The sequence below is a fragment of the Gossypium hirsutum genome, chromosome D09, assembly GCF_007990345.1.
Source record: "Gossypium hirsutum isolate 1008001.06 chromosome D09, Gossypium_hirsutum_v2.1, whole genome shotgun sequence".
Classification (NCBI taxonomy): Eukaryota; Viridiplantae; Streptophyta; class Magnoliopsida; order Malvales; family Malvaceae; genus Gossypium; species Gossypium hirsutum.
This window is the reverse complement of record NC_053445.1, coordinates 19,745,788-19,764,238: the sequence shown is the minus strand read 5'-3', so window position 1 is coordinate 19,764,238 and position 18,451 is coordinate 19,745,788. Positions and strand designations below refer to the sequence as shown.

Below are 18,451 nucleotides of genomic sequence, written 5' to 3'. Positions count from 1 at the left end.
TGAATTCGGAAAGTACAATTTATTCAAATTTTATTCATGAAATTTGCTAAAAAACAAACATCAAATATGTTATAAAATCAATGAAATGATTCTCCCCCATACTTAATGTTTGCATTGCCCCTAATGCAAAAGAAAAATAAAATTTAAAATTTACTTAATGGAAAGAAACAATAATAATGGAAAAGATAAAAGAAAACTTCCCTGAATATGTGGGTTGCCTCCCACAAGTGCCTTTGTTTTTAAGTTGTTGGCTCGACATTGCAATTCTTCATGGATCCTCAAGATTGATCTCCTCCATCCAAGCTGCTTGCTCCCCTTCATAAAAATGTTTCAACCTGTGACCATTTACTTTGAAAATTTTATTAGTATCGAGGCTCCTAATTTTGATTGCCCCATGATGATGCACCTCGGTTATTATAAATGGTCCAAGCCATCTTGATTTCAACTTACGAAGAAACAGTTTAAGCATAGAATTAAATAATAATACCTTTTCCCCTAACTTGAATTCTTTGCGAACCAGCTTGGAGTCACGAAATGCCCTCGACTTACCTTTGTAGATGACTGAATTGTCATATGCCTCCAAGCGGAGCTCCTCTAACTCCTGTAGCTTCAATTTGTGTTCTTCACCTGCCAAACTATAATCCAAATTGCATTGCTTAATAGCCCAGAATGACCTATGCTCAAGCTCTACGGGAAGATGACATGCCTTCCCAAAAACAACCCTGTAAGGCGACATCCCAATTGGCATTTTGTAAGCTGTTCGAACAGCCCACAACACTTCATCTAACCTCTGGCTCCAATCTTTCCTATTGGGTTTAACAATTTTCTCCAAAATTCCCTTAATTTCCTTGTTACTACTCTCGGCTTGCCCATTTGTTTGAGGGTGATAAGCTGTCGATACTTTGTGGGTGACACCAAATTGTGCAAACAAAGCTTTCAAGGTTCTATTACAGAAATGTGTTCCCTTGTCACTGATTATAGCCCTTGGTACTCCGTCTCTATTTAAGATGTTAGTCTTAAGACACTTCACCATAGTTTTAGCATCATCGACCCTAGTTGGAAATGCTTCTACCCATTTCGACAAGTAATCAACACACACAAAAATGTATAGATAACCGAAAAAAGAAGAAAAAGGCCCCATAAAATCAATACCCCATACATCAAAGATATCACAAACATAAAAATTATGTAATGGCATTTGATTTCTGGTACTTAAATTACCGGTTTTCAGACATGAGGCACAATTTTTGCAAAATGCGTATGAGTCCTTGTGAATAGTCGGCCAAAATAACCCACACTCAAGTATTTTATGAGCTGTTCTCTTAGGTCTGAAATGTCCCCCACCTTCTCGAAAATGACAAAAATTAAGCACTGATTCTATTTCACTATGATCGACACAACACCTAATTATTTGGTCACTACAAAATCGCCAAAGGTATGGTTCTTCCCATAAGTAAAATCGAGCTTGACTTATAATTATTTCTCTCAAATGTCTAGGTGCATTCGTAGGAAACTATTTAGTCACTAAGTAGTTCACTATGTCGGCATACCATGGCAAATTACTAGACACACTGTAAAGTCTCTCATCGGGAAATAAATCACTCGGTTCACTCCTCATGTCCCCAGTCTCTATCCTACTCAAATGGTCAGCCACAAGGTTTTCTCTACCCTTCTTATCTTTAATCTCTAAGTCGAATTCTTGCAAAAGCAAAATCCATCTTATTAATCTGGGCTGAGCTTCTTTTTTATGCAACAAATATTTAAGAGCCCTATGATCAGAGAAGACAACGACTTTGACTCCTAACAAGTACGCTCTGAATTTCTCTAAGGCAAAGACTATGGCATAGAGTTCTTTCTCGGCCGTGGTGTAATTGCACTGAGCTGGGTTTAATAGCTCACTAGCATACCTAATAATATAAGACTCCCTACCATTTCTCTGTCCTAATGCCGCACCAATAGCCCTATCACTAGCATCACATAGAATCTCGAAAGGTAATGCATAATTCGGTTCTTGAATGATAGGGTCCGTGATCAATTTCAATTTCAATTCATCAAAAGATTTTTTACAACTCCCATTAAATTCAAATGCGACATCCTTACCTAGCAATGCATACAAAGATGACAATATTTGCGAAAATTTCTTGATGAATCGACGGTAAAAACCTACATGTCCCAAGAAGGATCGAATTCTTTTCACAGTACTTGGATAAGGTAGATTTTTAATTACCTCAACTTTGGCTTGGTCGACTTCTAAACCTTTAGTTGAGACGACATGCCCCAACACTACACCCTTCTCAACCATGAGATGACATTTCTCAAAATTCAATATCAGACTAGTCTCAATGTAACGCCTAAGAACTAACACAAGAGGATGCAAACATTGATCAAATGAATCACCATAAACAGTAAAGTCATCCATGAACACCTCCATTAAATGTGAAATAAAATCCGAAAAAATACTCGTTATACCTCTTTGAAAAGTGGCTGGTGCGTTGCACAATCCGAAAGGCATTCTCTTGAAGGCGTAAGTTCCAAACGGGCAAGTGAAAGTGGTCTTCTCTTGATCCTCAAGCGCAATGGGTACCTATAAATAACCTGAATAGCCATCTAAAAAACAAAAATGTGAGCGACCAGCTAGCTTTTCTAACATTTGGTCCATGAATGGGAGGGGGTAGTGGTCTTTTTTAGTGACTTTGTTCAATTTCCTATAGTCTATGCAAACTCGCCAACCATTCTGCACTCTTGTAGAAATTCCTAACCCTTCTTCGTTGGTGACTATTGTAGTTCCTCCTTTTTTAGGGACAACATGAATTAGACTTACCCATTTTGAATCGGCTATAGGATAAATAACATCAGCTTCTAACCATTTTAAAATTTCAGTCTTAACCACCTCCATCATCGGTGGATTCAATCGGCGTTGGGGGTCTCTTTTAGGGACTGAATCTGGCTCTAAGGTTATCTTGTGAGTGCATAAAGTCGTACTAAACCCCCTAATATCAGCTAGTGTCCAACCGAAGGCTTCTCTATGCTCTTTAAGAACTCTAAGTAGCTTGGATTCTTGGATTTCGGTTAAAGCATTTGACACTATTAATGGCAAGGTTTGATTTTCACCTAAAAAGATGTACTTTAAATTTTTGAGCAGCTCTTTTAACTCTAATTTAGGTGGCAAAATCAATGAAGGAACTTGCTTACCAGTCACCGTAAGGCTGGGGAGAATCGGCTTGAATCGTGTCAATTTGGGCGAGTCTAATGCACAAACTGAGTCAATTAAAGAATCAGAAACGATAAATTCATGCTCATCAATATCAAAAATGCCTTTAGCTAGAACGCTTTTCAACTCGTCCTCATCCCCTAATTCATAAACATCTTGAACAAAATTATCAATTACATCAAGAGTAAACACAGAATTAACATCAGTGGGATATCTCATAGCATCAAATATATTAAATTTAATTATCTCACCATCAAATTCAATAGTTAAATTCCCTTTGTGCACATCAATTTTCGTTCTAGCTGTCTTAAGAAAAGGTCTTCCTAAGAGTAAGGGCACATCAATCGAATTATCATTAGGTCCCATGTCCAAAACATAAAATCAGCTGGAAAGACTAACTCATTTACTTGCACTAGAACATCTTCTAAAACGCCATCAAGGTAGGCATTACTCCCATCTGCAAGTTGAATTATCAATCCTGTGTCTTTTAATGCACCTAATTGAACCCTATCGTAGATACTCCTAGGCATGACATTTATAGAAGCTCCTAAATCAAGCATAGCTCTATCAAGTTTAAGGTCTCCTATCTTACAAGGTATCGAAAACATTCCTGAATCTTTACATTTAGTAGGAAGTTTCTTTTGAAATACCGCAGATACATTTTCGCCTAAGCTAGTTTTCTCATTTCCAATTAATTTCCTTTTAGATGTGCATAATTCTTTCAAAAACTTAGCATATCTAGGCACTTTTTTAATTGCATCAATCAATGGAATATTAACTTGTACCTTACGAAACATCTCAAGGATTTCGGCATTGACGTCGTTTGATTTTTCCTTCCTCAAGCTCTGTGGAAAAGGAGCTTTCGGCTCGTAAGATCACTACTAGTCATTAACGTGTAAACTTCCTTCTATTTAAGGCTCAAAGGTTTGCGCCTCCCGCTCAAGATTTGCTGCATCGCGCGAAACAGTGGACTGTGGTAGGTGCGTTTTTTCTACCTTTCTTGGGTCGGCTTGTGATGATTGTGAATCAGCCTTTGGCATGGCTAAATTTTCCTCTGTTCTATTACCAAATCGAATCCTTTTTACCTCAGTCTCACTCTCCCCCTTGCTGTTTTGGACCTTTTTCAGTATAGGTCTTAATTCCTTCCCACTTCGCAAAGTTACGGCACTAACATTATCCATTGGATTCGCCACTGACTGTGAGGGCAACTGGTTATTTACTTGTGCTTGCAAATTCCCAAGGTTAACGTCGGTTGATGAGACTCTAGTTTACAGTTGCTTAACGACTGTTTCTAAAGCTTGGAATCTACCATCGGTCTCCTTCTTTTGGTCAGATATCATCTTCATCATTTGTTCAAGCATGGTATGGGTCTTGGTTTCAGCACTAAGTTTTTGATGGTTTGGTTGTGATATATTATATGGTCGGGAATTTTGTTGCTCAAATCCCGGAAGTGTGGCTCGGTTTTGATATTTGAGATTTGGGTGGTCTCTCCATCCCTCATTGTAAGTAGCCAAGTATGGATCATACCTTCTCTGATTTGGAAAGACGACGTTAGCTTCCCCTTCCTGTAATGTCGGACACATATCTGTGGTATGTCCTTCTAAACAACAAATGCAACATAGTGAAGCTTTCACATTACCTCCAGTCATCAACTTACTTACCATAGCTGTTAAATTAGCTAATTGAGCCTCCATCATACTCGACTGGCCCTCATCCATTCGTTTACCCAAGTCGGACCTCTTGAGACCGAATTGCTGTGTATTTTGCCACATATTAGAGATCAAATTTCAGGCTTGCTCCGGAGTTTTATCAACCAGTGCACCTTTGCTCACTGCATCAATCAATCCTCGATCTTGTGGCGTCAACCCCTCATAAAAATATTGTACTAAAAGTTGCTCATTAATCTGATGCTGCGGACAGCTCGCACATAGTCATTTAAATCTTTCCCAATACTCATATAGTGACTCACCTACCAGTTGCTTAATTCCGCAAATTTCCTTCCTAATTGACCCTATCTTTGATGCTGGAAAAAACTTCTCAAGAAAAGGTTTATGTAACCCCATCCAAGTGGTGAATGAACCTGGCGACATATAACCATTCCTTAGCCAATCCTTGTAACGAGAAAGGAAAAGCTTGGAGCTTGACTGCCATCTGGCTGCATAGTTGAACAAGTAATTATAAATTTATTAATATGTCGATAAGGGTCCTTACCTGGTAATCCATTGAATTTTGGCAACAAATTCAGGAATCCCGAATTAAGCTTTAATGGCCTATCAAGGGCGGGATAAGTGATAGATGGTGGTTGTGCAGCCAAGTTAGGTGCAGCCAATTGCTTCAAGGTCTGGTTGGCCATGTCGATGTCCTCTAAATCGTTAGGTTCAATGTGTCATTCGGCTTGCTGATCGGTAATGTTAACAGGGAACTTCGATGTTCATCGTCTGCTCCTTAATAACATATACTAAAGGGACTAATCTACCTGCATAAAAAAACAAGAAAAAAAATGAGTTCTGAAAATCAAATAGATTTGACTACGTCGCTACCCCGGCAATGGCGCCAAAATTTGGTAGCTGTCGTTTACTACTACCAAATTTAATCCGCTATTCAACCAAAATTAACTGGTAATATAGAGTAAATAGGGAGTCGTCCCATGAAGAAGCTTGCGTCAAATCTATTTGAAGAGATGAGAAAAAAAATGTATGGGAGAAAGAAAATAATGGGGGGGTTTATGTTTTTTTTTTAAAAAAACTTATCTAAGTTGCGAATAAGTTTTGGCTCAAATCGTGTATGCTGAAAAATTATCAAGAGAAAGAATACTTAGTTATCAACGCCTTAATCCACCAAGCACAAGTTCTTTGTGACTTTAAATTATTTTAATAGACTAAATTAGCAGCAAGACTGAAAAATCACTTACAAAGTGACTTCCTATCTCTAGTAAATTTTATTCAATTAGAAAACATTCATAATTGAGAATCTTCCTTTAATTACCTATCTGTTAACCAATTAAAGGTGCATTAAGTATTTTAAAGACTTTACCTTGCATTAATCAAAGAAAAATCCTCCAGCGGCTTTTAAAATTAAATCTGTAATTGCTCTAATTAGCTGCAGGCCAATTAATCATCACCAATTCTAAGTCTAATTGAGAAATTCAAGTACTCAATTTTCACTTAAATGATTATAAGAAAATTCCTAAATTAAATAGCTGATCAATCTAATTGATTTAGAAAAACTTCTCTGAACATTAAAATGAGCAATTCAAGAATGTCAAATTCAAATTTAAAACAAAATAAATTTTCAAATTCCTTGTGCGAGGTTTCATAAGTGTCTAACTAAGCGTAGTAATTTAGCCACTCATAGCAAGTAAAACAAAACCAGAATCAATTGTAAACAACATGAATTACAAATTGAATCTTGGAAAGAAAAAAACTCCTCAAGTCGTCGAGCTTCGCTTCTCTCAATTAGCTGAAACTTTGGGCTACTACTCCAACTGCTTGATCGGCTTTTAATGGTCCAATCTAAGATTCTGCTTGCTCGAGTTATACGCCTTCCTGCTCTGTTATCTCCTCTCTTTTTTTCATCTGCTGGTCACCTCTATTTATGGAATAATAATAACCTCCAATAATTCAAAATAAAATTTGATCTTATCCCCCTTTATCCTAGCTGAACCCGTCGCGTAAAAATAGCTTCAGCCTACTAGAGTTTTACTTTAATTAAACTCTTTAAGGCTAATTTGATTCCCTTGTTTCTATTAAAGTAGGCCACCGCTAGCAAGAAGGAAATTGAGAGAATTAATAATAATTCCCTTGCTGATTTTGTCGCATGTTTGGCCTGCTGTACTTCTAATTGGACCGAATTTTCCTCTGTGTCCCAATGACTTTTGTGGTAAATCTGGTCACTTAAATTTTATATTTTGATCATGTCATCAACCTTCATCCAGCAGCTTTATTCATGAAAATTAATTCTAAATCGAACTCATACGGACATCAAAATATTCCTTACCTGCGCATGAATTAAAATTAACATTAATTTGTTAAATTGGAGTGAAAATAAATTATTATGGCATGGCATGTACTTAATCAATTTAAGCTAAATTTTAACTTAATTGGCCAAAGATTAATCAACAATTTAAGTAATTTAATTGAATAAGTTAAGATCAAAATTGAACTTAACAGATAGAAACAGTTTTTAGGAAGCGCCTTGGTGTATATTGACTGAGCTGATGGATTAGTCCGGCAGCAAGACATAACATTTTTATGTGGAAATTCTTACTAAATGTATAGATTGTATATATTTTGCTCACCAATCTATTAAAATATTACAGGTAGGATTAACACATTCTTGAAACACTATGAAAATAGGAAAAATCGGGAAAACAGTGTCAACGTCATGACACAGACATTTCATGTCACAAAACCATGGGTAGTAAAATAGAATTTTAAAAAATCAAATCGATGTCGCGACATCATTAACCTGTGTTGCGACATGGAAGACATTTTCTCAGACTTCCAAAAATGCATGGTGTGTCACGATAATGAACCCCGTTGTTGTGACATAAGCAAACTTCTAGGGATGTTACGACATGGAACTCCTATGTCGCGACATCGCTGCAATTTTCTGCAGGGTCAACTCGACCTAATTGCACAACCCGAAATTTTAACCATTAAAACACCCAGATTCTAACCCCCAAAACCAACAGTTTTAAGCATAAAAACACCCTTTTAAGCTAACCTAACCTAGTTTTAACATCCTAACTCTCCTAAAACCTCTAATTTCAAAACCCATTTTCTCTACCAAAAACTTAGGTTTCAATCTTTTATCCCTAATTTTAGAGGCCTCATTGGAGGAAGCTAATATGATCACACCCTGTGAACGACCTTAGCCAAGCTTCCCAAGCGAGCATTGCAATCCTTTTCTAGTTGATCAGCTCAATCCTAGCTTATTGAGCTTGATTCAGCTCGAATTTCAGTTCCTTGAGCTCAGTTCAGCTCAATCTTAGCTCATTGAGCTCGATGCTATTTTATTTTAATTTGTGCATTTTTTTGCTGGAATAAATAATTAATTTGGCCATGGTTAATTTAGTTTTTTTAGTTTAAGATAATTATTGTGTCATAATTTAGAGCACTTTAATATGAGTTTAATTATGTTTTAAATCTGAACATTTTAATTTAGGTTTTAAATATGTCTTAGTTTAGTACATATTAAATAGGCGTTTTAATGTGTCTTAGCTTTAGACATCTCAATTACATGTTTGAGTTCAGACCAATTAAATATGTTTAAAGTTGTGTTTAATTCGTCTTGTAGGAGTATGAATGGACGGCATTAAGATGTTCACATTGGCTGTTGCTAGGAAGCTTCCTTTAGCTGTTTGTATGGCATAATTATGAGCTGAACACCATCTCTCAAGAGTCATTTCGGGCTTCAGCAAGGCATCAAGTGTTTCACACTTATTCTTTTAGTTGAATAATCATGTTCACACCTTGAGACTATTCGGTTATAGCAAAGGTCAGTTGAGTTGTTGTTTTCTCTTCCCAAGCTACCTTTTCGTGCATATCAACAGCCCAAGTGTTTTCACACTTGTTCAAATTGGCTGAAGGTTCTTTTCACACACATGAATAATCAGTTCTTAACTTTCATACTCCATGGTTGCTCATATTCAGCTGATTCATTTATAAATCCATTGAAGTGCCCAAGCTGCCCATTAAAGCTCATGACTATTCGGCCACCCAGGGCAGCATCTTAACGGTTGTTCACACATTTGGCTGGTTGTATTTAGCTAGGTGCAGCTCCATTTCACCTTAATTAAGGCTAATCTGACCTTGGAGACTTCATGGGACGTTTTAGGATGATGCTAAAAAGTTTCTGCTCATTTAAAGGTGATTAGAAGCTGTCCATTTAGTTTCACTTATGTCCATTCGGCTATCCTAGGAATTTAGCTATAAATAGTTTGCTTTGTAATCATTTTCAGGGTAGACAATATGCCTTGACATTTTTATGAATTTTAATTCATTTGTGAGTTTATTCAACTCTCTATATTCGTTTAAGATTCAAGTAGACTTATCTAGCTTGATAGTGGTGTGTTTCTTGTTTCTTTGAACTTACCACTCCAATCTCGAGTGTGGCGTTCAACCATTTGATACCTTTGGTTCCTAACTCTTTATAGTTAGTGGGTCAAGGTCCTTTCCAGCACCTTAAGTGACTTATAAGTTTTGGGTCAATACTCTCCATAGTATTAGTTCGCTATTGTCCTTAAGCTCAACTTTCCATTCTATCCAACATTTTGATTTGTTTTCTTCAAAACCTTAGCCAAATTTCCATCCTCATTCACCTAGCCATTTCCATCATCATTTCACTTAGCCAATTTCATCCTTTCTTATTATTCCCATTTGATTCAACATTTAGCTGAGCCTATCCTTAATCCATTCTAAAACTCTTTGAAAACCTTTCATTTAAGCCTGCACTTAGCCAAATTCAATTAAACTCTGAATTGAACGATATTTCTCCACTTTAACGATCAGGCAGCAAACGAATCGAATCATCACCGAGGCGAGATCGTATCAAAAGCTGTCAACAACGAATCAAAAGAGGAATCACATATGAAGTTCAAGGAGATTGAGGTTAAGTATTTTCAACTCTATTTTACTATTCCATTAATTACTATTCATATATATTTTTGTTATAAACTTAAGATGCCTCCTAGAACGAGCAAGAAAGCTACAGTCCAACAAACTCAAGTAGAATCGAACCCTGAGAAATTTGAGAATCTAGAAACAGAAAAATATTTTCTTGAGTTACAAGGTCGACCTTTAATCCAGGAATGAGGGTTCGAACCTTCAATGATTTTGTGTAATGAAATTTGGACTTTTCTTAGATACCATAGTTGGGAGTGATTTTGTATCACTCCCAAAGAAAGGTCTCAATAGTGCAAGAATTTTATGCTTATTTTAGACAACAAGAAATGCAGAAAAGAATAAATTGGGACTTTCCAACGGTGAAAGGTTAGAAGGTGCCAATCACTCTTAGGTAGATATGCAAATTCAAAGGAGGTAAGGAAGGTGAGAGAAGGATAAATAAGGCGGTGAGTGATTAAGGGTCACTAATGTGGAAGAATAGTGATCGATACGATGTGCTAAACTATTTTTGTGTTTGTAACCCTTATGATGCTTATTGTTCTTAAATTCCATACCTGCTCTAAGCCTTAGAACGTTACAAGCCAAAAAGTCCTATGTGACCTAAATATCCTTATGCATGAGTGGATGTTACATTAAACAATCGGATAAACGACTATTTGTATTCTACTTAGATAATCAAATTACTTATATAATTTATTGATGGATCCCTACAGGTAAGAACCTTAATGTTTGTATATTTTGTAACAAACTAAACTTATATCTTTATGGTCAAAAGTGGTAAGTCAACTATTCATCATGTCAAAGTTATTCATGAATATTAAATTACCTAGCCATGTGCTCCAAAGTCAATACTTGCATTATATTTGCTCAAGGGACGTCTTGTTTTTGTTTATGTTGCTTGAGGACAAGCAATGACTTAAGTATGGGGGAGTGTGATCTTTCGTAATTTAGTGTAGTAGATTAAACTAATTTTTGCACTTTAGGAGCTTGAAAGCAAGCATTTTCATTGGGTATTAATTATGTTTTCGTAAGTTTTCATTAAGTTAATAAAATGTGTAAATTGAGTCTTTTATTGACCTTAAGGGTCAAATGAGGCCTAAGGGTGGGCTAATGAACTTTGTAAGTGTGCAGGAGACCATTAGAATTCGTAATAAACTGATATTAGTCGCTATGTCACAAAACAAAATGCTTGATGTCGCAACATATGGAGCAAAATGGAGAAATAATGAAACTGCCTTTGATGTCATGACATTGCCAAAGGGTGTCGTGACATACCCTTGAAGATATCCTAAGAGGAGTACACTGACTGCTATGTCACGACACAGGACCTAGTGTGTCACGACATTGACTCTAGATGGGAGTTAAACACGAGACAGCTGCATTTTGGTCTGCATAATCAAACTTAAAGCTCGAGAACGTCAGCTGACCTAGGGTTAAGGATGACGGCAACATGAAATCTATAAATAGGCTCCTTTGTCACACGTTATAGACAGTTCACTTAGCCAAGAATTAGTCTTTTAATTTCAATTTGATTTTCTCTTTTCATAGGTTAGATTTATTTTCATTCGTTCTTGTTCTATCTTGAGAGATATGTATTGTGGAAACAATCAAACCTTGTGGATTTGCGGTCAACCTTAATACAATCAATCTCATTCGTAAACTTTATATTATCGATTTATTTAGCGTGTGTTCTCTTTATATTAATTCTATATTGTCTATGGAGACCATAAGGAACTAATCCCTTTATAGGGGATTAGCGAGTGGAAGTATGATTTGTTAACTATTTTATAGCGATACTCAATGAATCAGCTGTTTGGGAAAGAAAGACCGTAAAACAAACCCTAGGTTTGACAACCCTAGGAAGTCATCAAGGTGGGAATTAACCCTAAATTGGTATGGCCCATCCGTGAACACCTTCAGCCCAAACTGGTCTAGACTGTGAGGTCGGAAGATAAGTAGTTCTTGTCGACTCGTTATTTGAGTAGACGATTAGGAGATTCTATTGTGATAGCGACTAGTTGATTGACAAGGAACCCAAAGACACAATTTATGTGGATTACCAAAGCGAGCTAATCACTCATAATCAGATTTGATTATTTATATTCTTCAATCACCTGAATTTTAGTTCATTATATTATTTTTATTATTATAAAAACCTCATAAACTTATTTTATTTTACATTTGTACTATAACTAAACTAAAGTACTAATTATATCTTTCAGTGTTTAGGTTAAAATTGATCTAGCAATCACCTCCCTTGGGTACGATCCTCGGAGAACTCACCTACTTTGTTGTAACTATATTACAACTAAATTCATATACTTACGGATATCGCCTCGTTAATATCTCTTTATTACAGTATTCACACTCTGGATGTTAGTGTCCGGAGGCAGTCACAACCTAATCCTTTGTAAAATAAATAGAATTCATATTGGTACTTACCTCTCTTTGGCTAGATTTCTCTTCATTTACTTTTCTTCTCTTCCTTTCACACTTTTATCACTTTCATTCCTTTCTCTACAATATTTTCATCTCCTTTTTCTCTTCCTCTACATGAACATGTCAAGAAAACATAATTGAATTCAACACTAGAAGTTACTTTCTCATATTTCTACTTCAACTAAACATAGAATCCATAGAAAAACATAAATTCTTACCTTGTAACCTTGATTTCTCACAGTCCCTCTAACTTTATCCACTACAATTTTTCATGTCTCTTGATTCCAAAGTGATATACAAGCTAACTAAAGTCTCAACATCACTTTTCCTCTTTGCTTGCTATGGAAATTCCTAGGATCTTGGGTTAGAAAGATGGAATTAGGTGATAAAGGACCAAACTAAACAAAAATGAAAGTTTCCTTTTCCTTCCCTTTGCGTAGACATGTGATGTATGGAAATATGAAGACATTTCTTTATATTTCCTTAATAGTTATCTAATATAAAACTATTAAAATAATAATATAATATCCCATCATAATGATGTTAATCCAATGACTTATATTTCATCTCATTTCCTATAAAAATCCAAGGGCTCTTATTGTGCCAACACATCATGAATTAATAATCATATTACATATATTTATCTTTGTTCCAATTGTGTAACGCTCCGCTTAATTTATTTATGTTTCTATGAATTTTGACATAAGTGTGTATCTGCTTCAGTGGTTAAGTGTTTTGGGTGTGTGTATGAGGTCTTGGGTTCAAGTCTCCCTTTTACAAATTTTGTTATTTTAGATCCAAGCCTTACCCCAGTTGAGTGTGCTTATATAAGATTGTCTGTTAATCCAAATCCGAATGAGCCTTCTGGTTGAAGTGGTAAGTGAGTTAGTGTGTTAGAGGTCCTTTGTTAGAATCCCTGTGCGAACGTCGATGTAATTTTTGCTCGGTTGTATGATAGAGTTTTGATGGAGTTGGAATTCTGAGGTAGTTGGATGTGGTTAGTGGGGAGGATTTCAGGGGATTATGTTGTTAGTGAGGGAGCTGTTAGGAGATTTTGAGTATTTCTTTAAATTAATTATTTTAAAAAAAAATTCCATTTTTGTTTTTGACGTCATTTTTTTCTGTTCCCTCTCGTCTTCTATGAAATTTTTTCTTTCTTCCTCTCTTTACGAATTTCAAATCGATGTAACGCACGCTCCTCTTTGTGGATCGGCGTTGTTAATTCTTTTTGCCTTCTTTTGTGCAACTGGCAATTGCATTCATTTCGGTAAGTCTCCTATAGATAGGGTTTTTATTGTTCTTGGTTAGTGATTAATGGGAGTTTTGTTCAATTCTTAGTTAGGGGAAAGGCAAGATACAATTAGTACTCTTGCAATAAATTGAAAGATGGGTTTTCTTATTCGTTTTTAGTAAGTGTGCGATTACGTTAAATGTTATTCTGAGATCTTGTTTTTGGGGTACTTCATGTCTGAGCTTCGTAACCACTTACTGAAATTGGGTGTTGGAATGTCAATTTTTAGGTTCTGGTGGGCTCGTGATTTTAGTAGCATCAAAACCGAACCAGGTGTGTTCCTAAAATGTAAAAAAACGGGCTTCAGCGAAAGCTGAAATAGCATTTTGTCGATGCCACACAGGCATGCACTTGGCTGTGTGGCTAGCAGTGTGCGAGACACGACCATGTGTTTGATGAGAGCGTGGCAGTGAGCAAGACACGACCATGTGATGGTGTGAGTGTGGTCGTGTGGGCCACACTAGTAAGGCTAATCTTGATGTATGGGCCACACGGGCAACCACACGGGTATGTAGGCCCATAATTTTGAATTTTTCCCAAGGTTCACACAGGTCATTCCAATCAATTGTGGGTCTACCATAGGGTTGATAAGGGCTAATCAAACCCTAAGTTATGTGATCATATATTCTGATAGTCTGCTCTGAGTAGGACACCGTTATGCATGTTTGACTATTCTATTAAATATATATGTTATCTGTATACGATCATGTTAAGCATGATATTTTTGTATCTGTATTCTGTATATATGTTTGGGGTGGGAATTGTATATATAAAGAAGCGATCTGTACGGTGGCCTTTCACCTATATTCTAACAGCTCGGGTGCATATTATTTGTGATGTGTCGTATCGACACTACATAGTGTGTAGGGATAGGTGGGTGTTTTTAACCCCACATGGTGTGAGAGGATGGTCGTAGTTGGTGTGTAGAGGATGGGGTAGGATTCTGTATATCTGTTCTTCTCATCTGATTCAGTTATCTATATCTAAAATGGACTAAAGTCTGATTCTGTATCTGACTGTATTTGAGATTTCTATATGTATTGCATGTCTATTCTGTTGGGTTACACACTGAGTTTATGAGAACTCACATATGTTTGTCTGTTCTATTCAACTAATCGATAGACTTAGGCGGATCAGTGCGACGGAGTCTCACGATGACCATGAGTTGTGAGCTATTTTTAATATTTGTTTTTCTATTTATTTTAAGTATAATTTTTCTGAGAGTTTTGTAATTTTTAGACTCTCTAGACTGTTTGATTTTTATTCTAGTTTTGGATGTGTTTTAACCTTAATCGCGACATTTGACTAAAATCACAGTTTTACGAACACAAAGGTTTTTCCAAAACTACGAACTGAATTTCTAAAATATAAACGGTTTCTAAAGCTTCTACTGTAAACAATAAAGCTTCTACTGTAAACAATGTTTTGGCAAATGGATTAATTAATTAATGCCTTTAGTAATAAACTTATAATTTGAATGATTTATCGAGCAACTATACAAATATTTATCGAAGTAACACTATTTTCAAAACCCTTTATCGTAAAATTATCAGATTCGGCCATAACATCTAGGCCAAGTTTTGGGTTATTACATTTAGTGGTATTAGAGCCAGGTTACAAAACTTGGGCTATGAATTTTGGGTTCCAAAATTGTGTTTTAAAAGAACTATATTTCAAATAATTTGGATAGTTTTGAGTAAGTATGTAGTACACTGAGTCTCTGACGCCAATCCTGTAAGTAATTCTGATCTTAGATAGAACTTTCTAAAAACACTATAATTAGTACTTTTTGAAACTGTACTGAGTTAGTTAGAAACTAAAACCATTGAAATACATCTGAACTCCTGATAACTTACGTATAAAATATCTGCTAATAAATGCTGAAACTGATACATAAAATTTTATAATGTTGATAAATTTGAAATTTACGATGAACGTTCGTGTAACTCGTGGTCGTGGTATTTGTGGACGCGGTAGGAGCTGTAGAAGGGCTTGAGCTGAGTCTTCCTCTTTTGGGCAGTATGCCAAACTTAGACACGAGTGAGACACTGGTTTTGCCTGCTACTGAGATTGGATCTCAAAGCTATTTGGCTGGGGATAACACACTATCCCAAGCCATGTTGACAGTGTTGGAGAGGGTCGTTGGACCCTATTCTAGATCTAGGGGCCGTGGGTCGGTAACTGAACAACTCTGGTCTAATGGAGTTGAGTTGTTTAGAGGTGTCACTAGAGTCGCCCTTACTGTGGTCGAGTATTGGTTGGATGCCACTGAGAGGATTATGAACAATATAGACTGTACTCCTGAGCAGAAACTAAATGGTGCGATGAGGCGTATTAGTGGTGGTTGTCAGACAAGGAGGGTACTCAACGAGACCGTCTGAGCTGGGATTATTTTAAGACTGCCTTCTAGGGGAAATATCTGGACGCGAGCTATGTTGATGCTCGTAGGCATGAGTTTATGAATCTCACACAAAGTGATAAATCTGTGGTCGAGTATGAGGCTGAGTTTCTGAGGTTGACTTGCTATGCTCGAGGCATGGTGGCATATGAGTATAAGAAATGTGTCCATTTTAAGGATGACTTCAGGGATAATCTAAGGGTACGGACTACTCCGTAGAGGGAGAGTGAGTTTTCTATTCTGGTGGATAAGGCGAAGATCGCCAAGGAGGTTAAGTGCGTGGAGCGCCAGAATAAGGATCGTGAGAGAGGCAAGAATAACAGGGATTCAAAGCCCTCTAGTTCTGTTCAGAGGCCTAAGAAATGGGTCAGACCTGATGGGTTAGAGTGGGGGTTCTTGTTGCTCCTATTGGGTTTTAGCCATGTGTTGATTGTGGTAGGCGCTATCTAGGTGAGTATTGGAGGAGGTTAGTGCTTGTCTGAGGTGTGGGTCTTTGGAGCATCGGATTAAAGAGTGTCCATAGTGTTCTGATCAAATGCAAGCTTCAGGGCCAAGTTCTGTACCACTTTAGAGGGTAGTTTAGCAGCCACCTAGGGGTCGTGGACCGGCTAGGGGTGGTAATGGTATGGGCCGAGGATAGAGAGTATCGGGCAGAGGCGCTAATCAGACTGAGATGAGGTAGCTGCACTGGTTTATACTGTTTGACGTCGAGAGTATAGAGACGCTCCTGATGTAATCATAGGTACGTTATTTATTTTTGATGTTCCTTATATTACTCTAATAGACATAGGTTCTACACATTCCTATGCAGCTAGTAGTATTTCCAAAAACTTAGGGATCACTGTAGAGTGTACTTCTAGTGAGATTACCGCACTAAGTTCGTTGGGGTAATCCTTTCAGGTTAGTAGATTTTATAGGAATGTACCGTTGGAAGTACAAAGGACTGTGTTTTCGGCAGATTTGATGGAGCTACCGTTTGGGGAGTTCGACTTAATTTTTGGTATGGATTGGTTGGTTGAGCACCAAATTAGTCTGGACTGTGTGACTAAGAGGTTTGTTTTAAGGACCGAGGATGATAAGGAGATAGTAGTGATTTATGAGCGTCGAGATTACTTGTCTAATGTGATCTCCGCTCTAGTTGCTGAGAAATTGGTTCAGAAAGGGTGTGAGGTGTATTTGGCTATGTCAGTGTCTTAATTTTTGGAGACTCTTCTGTCGGGGATATCAGAACAGTGAGAGAATTTCTGGATGTCTTTCCTGAGGAGTTACCTGGTTTACCTCTGAATCGGGAAGTTAAGTTTGGCATTGAGCTTCTAACGGGTACAGCTGTGATGTCTATCACTCCATACCATATGGCATCAAAAGAGCTTGCAGATATTAAGGCTCAACTTCAAGAGCTTCTGGATCGTGGTTTCATTCATCCTAGTGTGTCTCCATGGGGGCACCAGTTCTATTTGTTAAGTAAAAAGATGGTACCATTAGGATGTGCATTGACCACCAGTAGTTGAATAAATTGACTGTGAAGAATAAGTATCCACTTCTGAGGATCGGCAATTTGTTTGATCAGTTTTGAGGGGCTTCAATGTTCTCAAAAATATATCTCTGTTTTGGGTATCATCAGCTTAGAGTTAAGGATGGGGATGTTCATAAGATGACATTTAGAACTCATTATGGGCACTATGAATTCTTAGTTATGCCCTTTGGTTTAACGAATGCTCCAACGGCATTCATAGATCTAATGAATCAAGTTTTTCAGTCGTATATGGATCAATTCATTGTGGTCTTCATCGATGATATTCTGGTTTACTTTAAGACTGAGGATGGGCATGATAAGCATCTTAGAGTAGTGCTTCAGATACTCCGAGAGAAACAGCTCTAGGCTAAGTTGAACAAATGTGAGTTCTGGTTGCGAGAGGTAACTTTTCTGAGGCACGTGTTTCTACTGAAAGGATCCGAGTTGATCCTAGAATGATTGAGGCTGTGCTGGATTGGAAACAACCTAAGAATATATCTGAGATCCATAGTTTTCTAGGTCTTGCGGGATATTATCGGTGATTTTTCGAGGGGTTCTCTCTGATTGCAGCTTCTTTGACTAAGCTTCTGCGCAATGGTGTTCCTTTTGTTTGGATTGATGCGAAACAATCGAGCTTCGAGAAGCTCAAGTCTGTTCTGACTCAAGCTCCTATTTTGATATATCCTGAATCTGGTAAAGAGTTTGTAGTGTACAGTGATGCGTCGCACATTGGTTTGGGATGTGTATTGATACAGGATAGTAAGGTTGTGGCTTTTGCGTCCCATCAGCTTAAGTCACACAAGGGGAATTATTCGACACATGATCTCGAGTTAACTGCAGTAGCGTTTCCGTTAAAGATCTGGATGCATTATCTGTACGGTGAGAGGTGTGTCATCTACACCGATCACAAGAGCCTCAAGTACCTCCTTACTCAGAAGGAGTTGAATCTTTGGCAGCGCCAATAGATTGAGCC

At 37.2% G+C, this 18,451-nt stretch overlaps 1 protein-coding gene across 1 annotated transcript; it reads left to right on the top strand.

The window, feature by feature from the left end:
• The first annotated feature begins 15,588 nt into the window (after positions 1 to 15,588).
• LOC107892706 (uncharacterized) lies at positions 15,589 to 17,844 on the top strand. The gene is made up of 6 exons (XM_016817763.1): positions 15,589 to 15,927; positions 15,978 to 16,166; positions 16,218 to 16,345; positions 17,030 to 17,149; positions 17,194 to 17,293; positions 17,587 to 17,844. The coding sequence occupies exons 1-6, from the start codon at positions 15,589 to 15,591 to the stop codon at positions 17,842 to 17,844; spliced, it is 1,134 nt and encodes a 377-aa protein (XP_016673252.1).
• The last annotated feature ends 607 nt before the right edge of the window (positions 17,845 to 18,451 follow it).

Coding starts and splice junctions, on each gene's coding strand:
- LOC107892706 (XM_016817763.1), top strand. CDS start 15,589: ATGCCAAACTTAGACACGAGTGAGACACTGGTTTTGCCTGCTACTGAG. Junction 15,928..15,977: donor GTGGTTGTCAGACAAGGAGG/GTACTCAACGAG, acceptor ACTGCCTTCTAG/GGGAAATATCTGGACGCGAG. Junction 17,150..17,193: donor TGTGAGGTGTATTTGGCTAT/GTCAGTGTCTTA, acceptor CGGGGATATCAG/AACAGTGAGAGAATTTCTGG.